This window comes from Pristiophorus japonicus, chromosome 10, assembly GCF_044704955.1.
Source record: "Pristiophorus japonicus isolate sPriJap1 chromosome 10, sPriJap1.hap1, whole genome shotgun sequence".
NCBI classification, from domain to species: Eukaryota; Metazoa; Chordata; class Chondrichthyes; family Pristiophoridae; genus Pristiophorus; species Pristiophorus japonicus.
Genome location: NC_091986.1, coordinates 183,962,263 through 183,977,874, shown reverse-complemented (window position 1 = coordinate 183,977,874; position 15,612 = coordinate 183,962,263). Strand labels below are relative to the sequence as shown.

The 15,612-nt window shown below is 46.0% G+C and overlaps 1 protein-coding gene across 1 annotated transcript in view; it reads left to right on the top strand.

Annotated features, from left to right (window-relative positions):
* The first annotated feature begins 2,768 nt into the window (after positions 1-2,768).
* tpte (transmembrane phosphatase with tensin homology) overlaps positions 2,769-15,612 on the top strand; it is a 120,851-nt gene continuing 108,007 nt past the window's right edge. Inside the window, exon 1 of the mRNA XM_070891331.1 lies at positions 2,769-2,968. Coding sequence (XP_070747432.1) covers positions 2,769-2,968 — 200 coding nt within the window. The remainder of the gene's footprint in view (positions 2,969-15,612) is intronic.

The following is a 15,612-nucleotide window of genomic DNA, read 5'->3' as shown; positions in this document are numbered from 1 at the left end:
GATGAATTAACTGCACAGGCAGCAATGAATAAATATGATATATTTGGCATCACGGAGACATGGCTCCAGGGTGACCAAGGCTGGGAACTCAACATCCAGGGGTATTCAACATTCAGGAACGATAGACAGAAAGGAAAAGGAGGTGGGGTAGCGTTACTGGTTAAAGAGGAAATTAACGCAATAGTAAAGAAGGACATTAGCTTTTGATGATGTGGAATCTGTACGGGTGGAGCTGCGGAATACCAATGGGCAGAAAAAGCTAGTGGGAGTTGTGTACAGACCACCAAACAGTAGTAGTGAGGCTGGGAACAGCATCAAACATGAAATTAGGGATGTGTGCAATAAAGGTACAGCAGTTATCATGGGCGACTTTAATCTACATATAGATTGGGCTAACCAAACTGGTAGCAATACGGTGGAGGAGGATTTCCTGGAGTGTATTAGAGATGGTTTTCTAGACCAATAATTCGGGGAACCAACTAGAGGGCTGGCCATCCTAGATGGGTGATGTGTAATGAGAAAGGAATAATTAGCAATCTTGTTGTGCGAAACCCCTTGGGGAAGAGTGACCATAATATGGTAGAATTCTTTATTAAAATGGAGAGTGACACAGTTAATTCAGAGACTAGGGTCCTGAAGTTACGTGAATTGGCTAGAATAGATTGGCTAATGATACTTAAAGGGTTGACGGTGGATAGGCAATGGCAAACATTTGAAGATCACATGGATGAACTTCAACAATTGTACATCCCTGTCTGGAGTAAAAGTAAAACGGGGAAAGTGGCTCAACCATGGCTAACAAGGGAAATTAAGGATAGTATTAAATCCAAGGAAGAGACATATAAATTGGCCAGTAAAAGTAGCAAACCTGAGGTCTGGGAGAAATTTGGAATTCAGCAGAGGAGGACAAAGGTTTTAATTCATAGGGGGACAATAGAGTATGGGAGTAAGCTTGCTGGGAACATAAAAACTGACTGCAAAAGCTTCTATAGCTATGTGAAGAGAAAAGGGTTAGTGAAGACAAACGTAGGTCCCTTGCAGTCAGATTCAGGTGGGGTTCAGGTGATTTATAATGGGGAACAAAGAAATGGCAGACCAGTTGAACAAATACTTTGGTTCTGTCTTCACGAAGTAAGACACAAATATTCTTTCGGAAATACTAGAGGACAGAGGGTCTAGGGAGAAGGAGGAACTGAAGGAAATCCTTATTAGGTGGGAAATTGTGTTCGGGAAATTGATGGGATTGAAGGCCGATAAATCCCCAGGGCCTGATAGTCTGCATCCCAGAATACTTAAGGAAGTGGCCCTAGAAATAATTTGGATAGTTAGCAGTTTGGTGGGAATAGGATCGAGGGAGTAAGAACTAGGTCTCATGGAGAAGATGAGCGTGGAGAGATCATGAGGGGAGGTTGGAGAGAAACTGAAGAAAGATGTAAGTTCAGAGCTAGGGCAGGGAGGAACTTTGGCCCGATGGGCTGAAGGAAGGAAAGTGGCAGAGGTAGCTGAACGGATGGTTTCATTCTTAGAGACGAAGAAGTCCACATACTTGTTGTCAGAGGTGAGGGGAGGAGGAGATGGGGAGAGGGGTTTAGGAAGATGGTTAGTAGTAAAGAATAGAAGCCAGGGTTTGTCTTTGTATTCCAGTATGATTCTGGAATAGTGAGCAATTTTGGCAGACGAGAGCAGGACCCGATAGTGCTTTATGTGGTCCAGCCAGATCTGGCGGTGAAAGACTAAACTGGTTGTCCGCCATTTCCATTCAAGTCTGCATCCCTTGGACGTAAGTGAGCGAAGATGAAGGCCATACCAGGGGGAATGGCCAGGATGAGAGAGAGTAATTGTTTCAATAGGGTCAAGGGCATCAAAGGTGGTGGTGAGGGTTGAGCAGAAATGTTATGCTGAATGTGTTGTGTATCTGTAAAGCATGCACTCCCGTGTTCCACCACCATCTTAACCCGAGGGAGAGCGTGCTGTGATGGCGAGGTATCGGTTCTACACGTGCCAGCGATCTGAAGGTCAGGAAGTGGCGAGCTACGTCGCCGAGCTAATGCGACTTGCAGGACAATGTGAGTTTGATGGCTACCTGGAGCAAATGCTCAGAGACTTTTTTGTACTGAGCATTGGCCACGAGACCATCCTACGAAAACTTTTGACTGTAGAGACACCGATCCTCGGCAACGTTATTGCGATAGCACAGGCGTTTATGTCCACCAGTGATAACACCAAACAAATCTCTCAGCACACAAGTGCTAGCAATGTTCATAAATTAACTGGAACTGTGTTTGCGAGCAGAAATGTACAGGGCAGAAACTATGAGTCTGCAACTGCCAGCAGGCCTCAGGTGACTCAGATGACTCAGAGTCCCAACAAAGGATGAATGCAAGGCAATTCACATCTTGTTGGCGTTGTGGAGGCTTCCATTCAGCCGCTTCAAAAGGGTATGTTTGCAAGAGCTGTGGAACAATGGGGCACCTCCAACGAGCTTGCAAACGAGCTGTAAGCTCTGCAAAACCTGCTAACCACCACCTGGCAGAGGAAAATCGGTCCATGGTGGATCAAAGCAATTTCGAGCCTCAGAGAGAGGAGGCAGATGCTGAAGTACGAAATGTCCACCTATTATGCTAAACGTAAAATTGAATGGATTACCCGTGGCCATGGAACTGGACACTGGCGCTAGCCAATCCATCATGAGTAAAGAGATGTTTGAGAGACTGTGGTGCAACAAAGCATTCAGACCAGCCCTGAGCCCCATCCACACGAAACTGAGAATGTACACCAAAGAGTTCATCACTGTCCTGGGCAGTGCCATGGTCATGGTCACCTACAAAGGTACGGTGCACAAACTGCCACTCTGGATTGTCCCGGCGATGGCCCCACACTGCTTGCAAGGAGCTGGCTGGGCAAAATCCGCTGGAACTGCAATGACACCCAAGCGCTATCACATGTCGATGAGGCCTCATGTACCCAGGTACTTAACAAATTTCCTTCCGTTTTTGAGCCAGGTATTGGAAACTTTTCCGGGGCGAAGGTACGGACCGACTTAGTTCCAGAGGCACGACCCATCCATCACAAGGCGCGAGCGGTACCTCAAATGATGAGGGAGAGAGTGGAAATTGAGCTGGACAGGCTGCAATGCGAGGGAATCATCTTCCCAGTGGAATTCAGCGAGTGGGCCAGCCCGATTGTTCCAGTACTCAAAAGTGATGGCACGGTCAGGATTTGCGGCGATTAAAAAGTAACTATTAATCGTTTCTCGCTACAGGACCAATACCCGCTACCTAAGGCAGACGACCTATTTGCGACGCTGGCAAGAGGCAAGACGTTCACCAAGCTCGACCTGACATGGGACTACATGACGCAGGAGCTGGAGGAGTCTTCGAATGGCCTCACCTGCATCAACACGCACAAGGGACTGTTCATCTACAACAGATGCCCGTTTGGAATTCGGTCGGCTGCAGCAATCTTCCAGAGAAACATGGAGAGCCTACTCAAGTTGGTACCACGCACGGTGGTCTTTCAGGACGACATATTGGTCACGAGTGGGGACACCACCGAGCACTTACAAAATCTGGAGAAGGTCCTCCAGCGACTGGATCGCGTAGGGCTGCGGCTGAAGAGGTCGAAATACTTCTCCATGGCAACAGAAGTGGAGATTTTGGAGAGAAAGATCGCGGCGGACAGCATTTTGTCCACAGAAGCCAAGACAGAGGCTATCAGGAACGCGCCCAGGCCACAGAACGTCACGGAGCTGCGGTCGTTCCTGGGACTCCTCAACTATTTTGGTAACTTCCTACCAAAAGCACCCTTTTAGAGCCTTTACATGTGTTTTTGCGCAAAGGTGAGAACTGGGTATGGGGAAAAAAAACAAGTAATTGCTTTTGAGAAAGCCAGAAACATTTTATGTTCCAACAAGTTGCTGGTATTGTATAACTTGTGTAAAAGACTTGTGCTAGCATGTGACGCGTCATCGTACGGAGTTGGGTGTGTATTACAACAAGCTAATGTTGCGGGGAAGTTGCAACCTGTCGCCTATACTTCCAGGAGCTTGTCTAAGACCAAGAGGGCTTACAGCATGATTGAGAAAGAGGCATTAGCGTGTGTGTTCGGGGTAAAGAAAATGCATCAGTACCTGTTTGGCCTCAAATTTGAGCTGGAAACCGATCACAAGCCCCTCACATCCCTGTTTGCTGAAAACAAGGGGATAAATACTAATGCCTCAGCCCGCATACATAGGTGGGCACTCGCGCTATCAGCGTATAACTATACCATCCGCCACAGGCACCGAGAACTGTGTGGATGCTCTCAGTCGGCTACCATTGCCCACCACGGGGGTGGAAATGGCGCAGCCTGCAAATTTGTTGATGATGGCGCAGCCCGCAGACTTGTTGATGGTCATGGAAGCGTTTGAAAATGATAAATCACCTGTCATGGCCCGCCAGATTAGGACTTGGACCAGCCAAGATCCTCTGCTGTCCCTAGTAAAAAAAACTGTACTGCATGGGAGCTGGGCCAGCATCCCCGTTGAAATGCAAGAGCCAATCAAGCCGTTCCAGCGGCGAAAGGACAAGCTGTCCATTCAGGCAGACTGCCTGTTGTGGGGTAACTGCGTAGTGCTACCCAAAAAGGGCAGGGAGACGTTCATCTCGGATCTCCACGGCACACACCCAGCTATAGTAACGATAGCCAGATCCCACGTGTGGTGGCCCGGTATAGACTCTGACTTAGAGTCCTGTGTACGGCAATGCAGCATGTGTGCTCAGTTGAGCAACGCGCCCAGAAAGGCACCACTAAGTTTGTGGTCCTGGCCCTCCAGACCATGGTCGAGGATCCATGTCGACTATGCGGGCCCGTTTCTCGGTAAAATGTTCCTGGTGGTGGTGGATGCTTTTTCAAAATGGATTGAATGTGAAATAATGTCGGGAAGCACCGCCACCGCCACCATTGAAAGCATGAGGGCCATGTTTGCCACCCACGGCCTGCCTAACATACTGGTCAGTGACAACGGGCCATGTTTCACCAGTGCCGAATTTAAAGAATTCATGAACCACAATGGGATCAAACATGTCACCTCGGCCCTGTTTCAACCAGCCTCCAATGGGCAGGCAGAGCGGGCAGTACAAACCATCAAACAGAGCCTTAAACGAGTCACAGAAGGAAGGCTCACTCCAAACCCGCCTGTCCCGAGTACTGCTCAGCTACCGCACGAGACCCCACTCGCTCACAGGGGTGCCCCCGGCTGAGCTACTCATGAAAAGGACACTTAAAACCAGACTCTCGCTGGTTCACCCTGACCTGCATGATCAGGTAGAGAGCAGGCGGCAGCAGCAAAATGTAAATGATGGTCGCGCCACTCTGTCACAGGAAATTGATCTGAATGACCCTGTGTATGTGCTAAACTACGGACATGGTCCCAAGTGGATCGCGGGCATGATGATAGCTAAAGAAGGGAATAGGGTGTTTGTAGTCAAACTAGACAATGGACAAATTTGCAGAAAGCACCTGGACCAACTGAGGCTGCGGTTCACAGACTGCCCTGAACAACCCACAGCAGACACCACCTTTTTCGAGCCCACTACACACACCCAAAGGATCAACGCTACCACGCCGGACCAGGAAATCGAGCCCATCACGCCCAACAGCCCAGCAAGGCCAGGCTCACCCAGCAGCCCTGCAGGGCCAACAACACGCCAGCCCTGCAAGGGCACAGCCAACACACCAGAACAGACATTTGTACCGAGGCAGTCCACCAGGGAAAGAAAGGCTCCCGACCGCCTCACCTTGTAAATAGTTTTCACTTTGACTTTGGGGGGGTAAGTGATGTTGTGAATCTGTAAAGCATGCACTCCCATGTTCCGCCACCACGGAGCTCATCCCCTGAAGTCCCAAGGGATCCCAGCATCCCTTGGGAGCACTGTATATAAGCCGGCCCATAAGGCCTGTTCCTCACTCTGGAGTGTCTTATTAAAGACTGAGGTTACTGTTACTTTAAGCTCCCTGTGTGCAGCCTCGTCTGTGTTAGGAACACAATAGAATGGAGGGCCAAAGACTGGACAGTTGTGTGATTTCATAAGTGCTGTTATAAGAGAGTTAGGAGAGAGATTTTTTCCAGGGGCGGACACAGAAGGAAGTAGGGTTGGCAGGGGCAGTGGTTGTGGGTGGACAATGATACAAGGAAGTGGTTAGAGGTGGCCTTATCTGCGATTGACACAATGTGAGTAGCGACCCTGCGAGAGATGGCAAGATCGAGGGTGAATATGTATGCATTTGAATATGGATGCATTTAAATGCCCCCTGTACAGTGCCAATGCCTAGGCCCACAGCTAAATTAGGTTGGAAAATTCACAAAATATAAAAGAAAGAACTTGGATTTATATAGCACCTTTCACGTTCCCTCAGCACTGCACTGGAGCGTCAGCCTAGATTTTGTTTGTGCTCAAGTCCCTGGAGTGGGACTTGAACTACAATCTTCTGACTCAGAGGCGAGAGTGCTACCCACACAATCATAATTAGCTGTTAACAATTGCATAGCTTTACATCTGGTGACAACATGAATTTTAATCTGAAACTAGGTCATGAATACATCAACAATGTTGTCTCTGTCAGTTTGCATTCTCCATTAGAATCAAAAGGTAATGCAAACCTTCACTGTGGCTGTTAGCCAGTTGAGGTCCAACAAGGAATTATCAAGGAGTAATACGGCTTTCTCAGTGCCATCCAATTAATTTTCCAGTGGAGGGTGCAGACAGTAATGTGCTCCCAGGCCACTTCCACCAGTAAAAAAAAAAGCAAACCATGTTTATTAATTTAGTTCATTGTTACAGGTTTAAAATTTTTAGTACTGTTTTCTTCCTCAAAAATCTATTTGCTATCTTCCCAAAAGCTAACAATCGCACAGTAAGTTGCTTACTTGATTTAATATAAGTTTGCACAAATGTAACAAATTTTCATCAAAAAGGTGTATATTGCTAAACAGACCAGGATTTTACTGATTAAAGCAACTCGCAACTTAATTTACAACCACTTAATCATAATGAATAATTTGTAATAAATATTAAAAGTTCTAATTTTAAACACAGAATGGCCATAATGGGTTAACTACACTTGCAAATGCACAGTGTTCAGTTCCAATTGTATTCCTCAGACAGTGAAGCAATCAATGCCTGTATGCAGCAAGATCTGGACAACATCCAAGCTTAGGCTAATAAGTGCCAAGCAACATTCACGTCACATAAGTGCCAGCCAATGACTATCACCAACTACAGAGAGCCCAATCATCTCCTCTTGACATTCAATGGCATTACTGTCACCGAGTCCCCTACTATCAACATCCTGGGGGTCATCATTGACCAGAAACTGCACCAGCCACATAAATGCAGTGGTTCCGACAGCAGGTCAGAGGTTGGGTATCCTGTGGTGAGTCGCTCATCTTCTGACTCTCTAAAAACTTCTCCACCACCTACAAGGCACAAGTCAGGGGTGTGATGGAATGCTCTCCATTTGCCTGGATGAGTGCAGTTGCAACAACACTCAAGTAGCTCGACACCATCCAGGACAAAGCAGTCAACTTGATTAGCACTCCATTCACTAGCCTAAACATCCACCATTGGTATACAGTGTATATTATGTGCAGGATGCAATGTAACAACTCACTCAGGCTTCTTCAGCAGCAACCTAAGAACTAAACCCCCAACCACCACTACCTAGAAGGATAAGTGCAGTGGGCGCATGAGAACACCATCATCTCCAAGTGTCCCTCCAAATCACACACCATCTTGACTTGAACATATATCACAATTCCTACAATTGCTGAGGCTAATTTGTGGAACTGCCTACCAAATAGCATTGTGGAAGCACCTTCACCACATGGACTGCAGCGGTTCTAGAAGAAGACCCACCACCACTAGGGCAACTAGAGTTGGACAATAAATGCCAGCTTTGTCAGTGACACCATCGCAAGAATGAATTAAAACAAAAAGCTGGTGTCAAAGCACCTGAATTTGAACCATGTCATGAAGATTGTTTTAAACATTAAGATCTATGTTGAAATCCATAAACTGAATCAGAGGTAATTCAGAATTATGGTTGAAGAACTCGATGACAAAAATCTCTTTTCAGTTTCCATGCTTTACTGTGCAATTAATTGGCTTTCGAGAAAAATCTGATTCCTCAATTTTTGGAATTACTGAATCCTCCGCAAATAGTCATGAAAGGATAGGGCAAAGGGTACCCTGACTTGACAAACCATTAATGGGCCTTTGAATTTGTCCTTTTAACAGGCATGTCATGCATATGGACAAATTAAATCTGGAATTTCAAGAAAAGATGAGCTGTTGCTTGACTTATGCAAAGTGTGTCTGCCTTTATAAATTAGCTTAAGCTATTTCAGATCCAGTTACAGAGAAATGAATTGATGCACTTCCCATCCATGATTAAGGTTTGTGAAAATGATGATACACTACAGCAGAAGACCCACAGGGCTGCACGCATTACACCCTTCTCCTAGGTCTTCCTGATAGTTCGGTTCAACAATTTAAAGATTTAGGGTTGAAATGGGCTGATGTAAGATTTCTGGTCTACCCACTCAGTGCCGAGATAGATTACTGTAAGTCCCATTGGTCTCCGATGAGCAGCTTCTCAGCTGGAAATGATTGAATTGCATAAAGGTAACAGATTGAAGCCAACTCTTAAAAAAAGGGAATATTGAATTTTGGAGAACTGTGGCATGTGAGAAGCACCCAAGCTTCAAGCCCATTCATCTTCACTCAATTTCTATATTCAATTCCATCTTTGTTCTATTCTTCAGCATATCAAACAGATATTGTTCTCGACTGACTCCCACATAAAACAGATATTGTTCTCCATTGACTCCCACAATTCAGTTTCACATTCATCCATAACCAAGTGCAAAACTGAAGAAAACAGTGAAGAACAACAATGTGAAAAGTTGCATTGATTCTTGTCGCTCATTGTACCTTGTGTAATGCGAGCAGTTTTTTTTTTAGTAGTCACAATGGGAATACTAGTATTACTACTGGTCGTGGTGTTGTTAATTATTGAATTTTGTCTCTTATTGTTAATTCTTATTAATTGCTAGGTGTTAAGTATGAAGAAAGAGTCTGTGTGAGCTCAAAGACCTTAGTCTTTTATTGCAGGTCACCAGAGTGCCTCTCCAGCCTGTGAGGCCTCCTTAAGTACCTGTGCTCCCAAGGGATCAGGGGATCCCTTGGGACTCCAGGGATGAGCCCTCTGGTGGCTGTACAAGGTAAATGCAAGTTTACATATATAACACCACCCCCCCGCCCCCAAGTCAACAGTGTAACTATTTGCAAGGTGAGACGATCTGGGACCCTTCTTTCCCTGGTTGATCGTCTTGGTGCAGATGCTGGTATTGGTGAATAGTCTGTTGGACCCTCGCTGGGCTGCTGTGCAGCTGGCCTTGCTGGGCTGCCTGGTGTGGTGAGTCCTGCTGCGGATGGTGGATTCTGCTTCGTGGCCAACCACGGTGTCGGTTGCCACTGTGTATGTTGTTGGGGGGGGGGGGGGGGGTCAAAGAACGTAGGGTCCAAAGTGGGTTGCTCAGGATAGTCCGTGAATCTGAGTTTGATTTGGTCCAAGTGTTTCCAGTGAATGAGTCCATTTGAAAGTTTGACCCGAAACACCCTGCTCCCCTCTTTGGCCACAACAGTGCTGGGAAGCCACTTGGGACCTTGTCCATAATTCAATACAAATACAGGATCATTGATTTCAATTTCACGTGACACATTTGCACTATCATGATATGTACTTTGTTGAAGCCGCCTGCTCTCTAACTGTCATGTAGATCAGGGTGAACCAACGAGAGCCTTGTCTTAAGTGTCCTTTTCATGAGTACTCCAGCTAATGGAATCCTAGTGAGTGAGTGGGGTCTCGTGCGGTAACTAAGTAGGACTCGGGATAGGTGAGTCTGCAGTGAGCCTTCAGTTACCCTCTTCAAGCTCTGCTTGATTGTTTGTACTGCGCTCTCTGCCTGACCATTGGATGCTGGTTTGAACGGGGCAGATGTGACAGGTTTGATCACGTTGTGGGTCATGAATTCTTTGAACTCGGCACTGGTAAAACATGGCCCGTTGTCGCTCACAAGGACATCGGGTAGCCTGTGCGTGGCAAACATGGCCCACAGGCTTTCAGTGATGGGAGCGGATGTGCTTGCCGACATTATCTCACATTCAATCCATTTGGAGTACGCACCTACAATCACAAGGAACATTATACCCTAGAACGGGCCTTCATAGTCAATATGGACCCTAGACCACGGTTTGGAGGGCCAAGACCATAAACTTAGTGGCGCCTCCCTGGGTGCATTACTTAACTGCGAGCATGTGTTACATCTGTGCACACAGGACTCTAAATCCGCATCGATACCGGGCCACCACACATGGGATCTGGCTATCGCTTTCATCATTAAGGTGCCTGGGTGGGTGCTGTGGAGGTCATTGCTGAAGGTGTCTCTGTCCTTCTTGGAAACCACTACCAGATTTCCCCACATAAGGAAGTCTGTCTGTATAGACGTTACATCGTTGCGCCGCTGGAACGGCTTTATCTCTTCCTGCATTTCCACTTGGATACTGGACCAGCTCCCATGAAGCACACAGTTTTTAACCGTGGGACAGTAAGGGGTCCTGGCTCATCCAGGTTCTAATCTGTCGGGCTGTGACAGGTGATTGCTCACTCTCAAATACTTCCATAACCATGACTAAATCTGCGGGCTGCACCATTTCCACCCCCATGGTGGGCAATGGCAGCCTACTGAGAGCATCGGCACAATTTTCTGTGCCTGGCCTGTGGCGGATGGCGTAGTTGTATGCGGACAATGTGAGCGCCCATCTCTGGATGCGGGCCGATGTATTAGTATTTATCCCCTTACTCTCAGAAAACAGGGATATCAGTGGCTTATGGTCAGTTTCCAATTCAAATTTTAGCCCAAACAGGTATTGATGCAGTTTCTTTATCCCATAGATACACGCTAAAGCTTCTTTTTCAATCATGCTGTAGGCTCTCTCAGCCTTAGACAGACCCCTGGATGCATAAGCAACCGGTTGCAATTTCCCAAAATCATTAGCTTGTTGCAATATGCACCCGACGCTATATGACGATGCATCATATGCTAGTACCAAACACTTACATGGATCATACAACACAAGCAATTTGTTTGAGCATAACAATCTTCTCGCATTTACAAAGGCATTTTCTTGGCTTTTGCCCCATACCCATTCGTCTCCTTACGCAGTAAGGTATGCAGTGGTTCTAACTGTGTGCTGAGACCCGGTAAGAAGTTACCAAAATAGCTCAGGAGTCCTAGAAACGACTGCAGCTCCATCACGTTCTGTAGCCTCGGTGCGTTCTCGATTGCCTCAGTCTTCGAATTGGTGGGCCTGATGCCATCCGCCACGATTCTTCTCCCCAGGAACTCCACTTCAGGTGCCAGGAAAACGCACTGCGAGCGTTTTAACCCGAGCCCCACGTGGTTGAGTCGACTAAGAACCTCCTCCAGGTCCAGGTTCTGCAGATGCTCGCTTGTGTCCCGACCTGTAACCAAGATGTCGTCCTGGAAGACCACTGTACGCGGGACCGACTTCAGTAAACTTTCCTTGTTTCTCTGGAATATCGCTGCCGCTGATCGAATTCCAAACAGGCATCTGTTATAAATGAAGAGACCTTTGTGCGTGTTGATGCAGGTGAGGACCTTCAATGATTCCTCCAGCTCCTGAGTCATGTAGGCCGAGGTCAAGTCCAGCTTTGTGAACTTCTTTCCTCCTGCCAGCATAGCAAAAAGGTTGCCGGCCTTTGGTAGTGGTTATTGGTCCTGCAGGGAGAAAAGATTGATAGTTACTTTGTAATCACCACAGATTCTGACGGTGCTGTCTCCCTTGACGTTCGGAACAATTGGACTGTTCCACTCGTTGAATTCGATCGGCGAAATGATGCCCTCTCGTTGCACCCAGTCTAGCTCGATCTCTACCCTTTCCCTCAGCATGTACGATACTGCTCTCGCCTTGTAATGGATGGGTCACACCCCCGGAATGAGGTGCATTTTTGCTCCTTGGAACTTCCCGATGCTTGGTTCGAACAGTGAAGGGAACTTGTTTAAGACCTGGGCAAACGAAGTGTCATCAGCGGATGAGAGCACTCAGACGTCATCCCAGTTCCAGCTTATCTTTCCCAGCCAGCTCCTGCTGAGCAGCGTGGGACCATCGCCCGGTACCACCCAGAGTGGTAACTTGTGCACCGCTCCATCATAGGAGCCTTTTACATGGCACTGCCAATTACGGGAATCAGTTCCTTTGTGCAAGTTCTCAGTTTTGTGCGAATGGGAGTCAAGACTGGCCTTGAGGCCTTGCTGCACCTCAATTTTTCAAAAGTCTTTTTGCTCATAATGGACTTGCTCACGCCCGTGTCCAACTCCATTGACACCGGGAGTCCATTTAGTTCAACCTTCAGCATTATCGGGGGACACTTACTGGTAAATGTATGCACCCCATATACCTCTGCCTCCTCGGTCTGAGGCTCTGGTTCATTGTGATCCGCTGTGGATCTGTCCTCCTCTGCAACATGGTGATTTGCAGGATTAACAGGATTAGCAGCTCGCCTGCACATACGTTGAAGGTATCCCATTATTCCACAGCACTGGCAAACGCACCCTTTGAAACGGCATGAATGGAAACGATGATCATCCCCTCAGCGCCAACAAGGTGTTAATGGCCTTGCATTCATTACCCTTGATGGTGGACTCTGACATCTGCGGATGTGCAGCTGCAGGCATGTGGGGCCTGCCCTGTACATTGCGATTTGAAAACAAGATCACTTTGTTCACAGTACTTGTAGCAGCACTCGTGTGCTGAGTGTTTTGCTTAGTATGGTCACTGGTGGCAATGAATGCCTGGGCTATCGCTATAGCCTTACTCAAGGTTGGGGTCTCTACAGTCAAAAGTTTGCGAAGTATCTTTTCATGGCCAATGCCAAGTACGAAAAAGTCTCTGAGCATGTTTTCCAAATGTCCTTCAAATTCGCAATATCCTGCAAGGTATCTTAGCTCGGTGACATAACTCGCCACTTCCTGGTCTTCAGACCTTTTGTAGGTGTAGAACCGGTACCTCACCATCAGAACGCTTTCCTTCGGGTTCAAATGCTCCCGGACCAGTGTGCACAAATCATCGTACGATTTCTCTGTGGGTTTCGCTGGAGCAAGCAGATTTTTCATGAGGCCATACATTGGTGCCCCGTAAACGGCAGTCCCTTCGTTTGGTAGCGTTCACTTCTCCTTCCAGCTCGTTGGCCATGAAGTATTGGTCGAGTCGCTTCACAAAGGTTTCCCAATCATCTCCGTCCAAGAATTACTCCAGGATGCCCACTGTTCTCTGCATCATTGGGTTCATTATCTGTATCTCATCACCAGTTGTTAAGTATGAATTAAAAAGTCTGACTGGATACTGTGAGCTCAAAGTAAAGTGTGACCATAGTCTTTTATTGCAGGTCTCCAGACTGCCTCGCCAGCCTGTGAGACCTCCTTAAGTACCTGTGCTCCCAAGGGATTATGGGATCCCTTGGGACTCCAGGGGATGAGCCCTCTGGTGACTGTACAAGGTAACTACAAGTTTACATATATAACAGTAGATTTATTGCAATTGTTGGAAACTAATCACCTTCAATTAAAGAAATCACCGGATTTTTGTTAACAAGCTCTATTCAAGCAAAAAGGTTACACTGAAAATATCGACAGGCATGTACGGCTAGTAATATTTTAATTCAAAACAATTTTACAAAAACGTCCTAAAAACAAAGTAAGTAATAGGGCTTTGAGTTCGTGAAAAATAAACCAATAGTGGAGGGCCTCCTTAACTCAATAGCCTTCCCCCACCCACTGAGATGTGTTGCCCTGACACTGCTGCTCTTTTCATTAAACCTGTTGGTTTGAATTTGGTGGCTCCTTCTATCTGAGTAGGCCTATTATATCCGATTTAAAGCCCGCCCCCCCATAAAACTAAAGTTTGTTTCTAATGCGGCATCTTTTGGCCGGGTGTTATTCAATTCTTTTCAAGCTGTTTGAGTAATCAGGTTCTGTTGAGGTGAGTAGCTTCTTGCTGTTTTAATGTTTGTGTTCAGTATGAATGTAACAAGGACTCTGTCGGAAGGAGTGGATTTAATTTCTAGAACTGTACAAAGTAATGATTTTATCCACTATCACTGCGGTTAGTTTTCCAGTTGGCACCGTCGCCAATTGACTGCTCACGTGGCGCCTCAGTACAACTCTCTCTTCAAAAGGTCCCGTTTCCATGGAGTCCAAGGAAGCCGGGCTGAATACGAAGGGGGTCAGCACGACCGGCAAACTCACTAAAATGGACGAGGATTGCAAACAGAAAGGCAACGTTGCACGGCTGAAAATGTTGTGGGCCAGTTGGAAGGTAGGAATCTCTCTTGTGTCTTCATGAATAAATTGAGTGAGGGGGAAGGTGGAAGTGAGAGCAACACAAAGATAAACAGGTGTTCTATCATGGGCAAAATGTTTTTTACACCTATATACATCACTTACTGAGGAATAAAGTGTTACTTTTTTTTAAAAAATCGAAGCGTGTTGCAAAGTCCCAATGACTCAATGTGACCAGTGCTACCTTATTACAAATGTGTCGTTTTTAATGGAAAAAACATGTGACCATTTTAAGAATGGTGGATTATGCCTTCCCACAACTATAAAAATAATGGCAACAAAAGTCTTTCTCTCTCATTTCTCCTCCCCAATAGCATTACATGGCCACCAAATGTATTGGGAATTTGGATTTGTGCAACATTATTGGAGGGGGCAAGAGAAAGTAGAAGAACACTAACTACCATTACTACTTGGCCTGTTCTTAATAACAAGAAAATGGTTTCAACTAAAGATTTAATGATCTGTAGTTACTTCTGCAAGCCATAAAATATTTTGGAAATAAGGAAACTTTCTTGCAATCAAATTTCTGCTACAGACCAGTTTAAACTATATACAGAATGTTGTGCTCGAACTAACTGTATCTTGTTTATAAATCCATAGTAAGAAAGTGTGTGGAGGAGGGAGGAAGAAAGTGTTTGAGCTACTTTAAACCGATGGTATAATGAGGACAAGTGCTTGGAGAAGTGATGCAAATTAAATTGCATTAGTGACTACACTTCAAAAAGTACTTAATTGGCTGCAAAGTGCTTTGGGATGTCTGGTCGTGAAAGGTGTATATAAATGCAAGTCTGTCCTTTACTTGCACCTTCAGCACTTGAGTTAAATGGAAGGTACTTTTTTTCTGGATGCCATTTTAGTATATCTACTTTATGTACTCTTTTAACTTCACTAGATTATGGAGTAAAAACAGCTGCATTTGATTATAGTAATGGGTTTAAATGATCTTCAATGACTGCACCTGCAGTAGTTCATACAATCTACTCAATTTTCATATTATTGGATCTTTTGATATGATCTCCATTTTAATTGTTATTTACCTGGCCTGAGAACTATAGCTACAAAAGGTGCAAACCAATTTCCACCGTTGACACATATTTCACTTTGTTTAGGATCCAGTATTCCTCCTACATTCCAATGTAAATTCCTCTTCA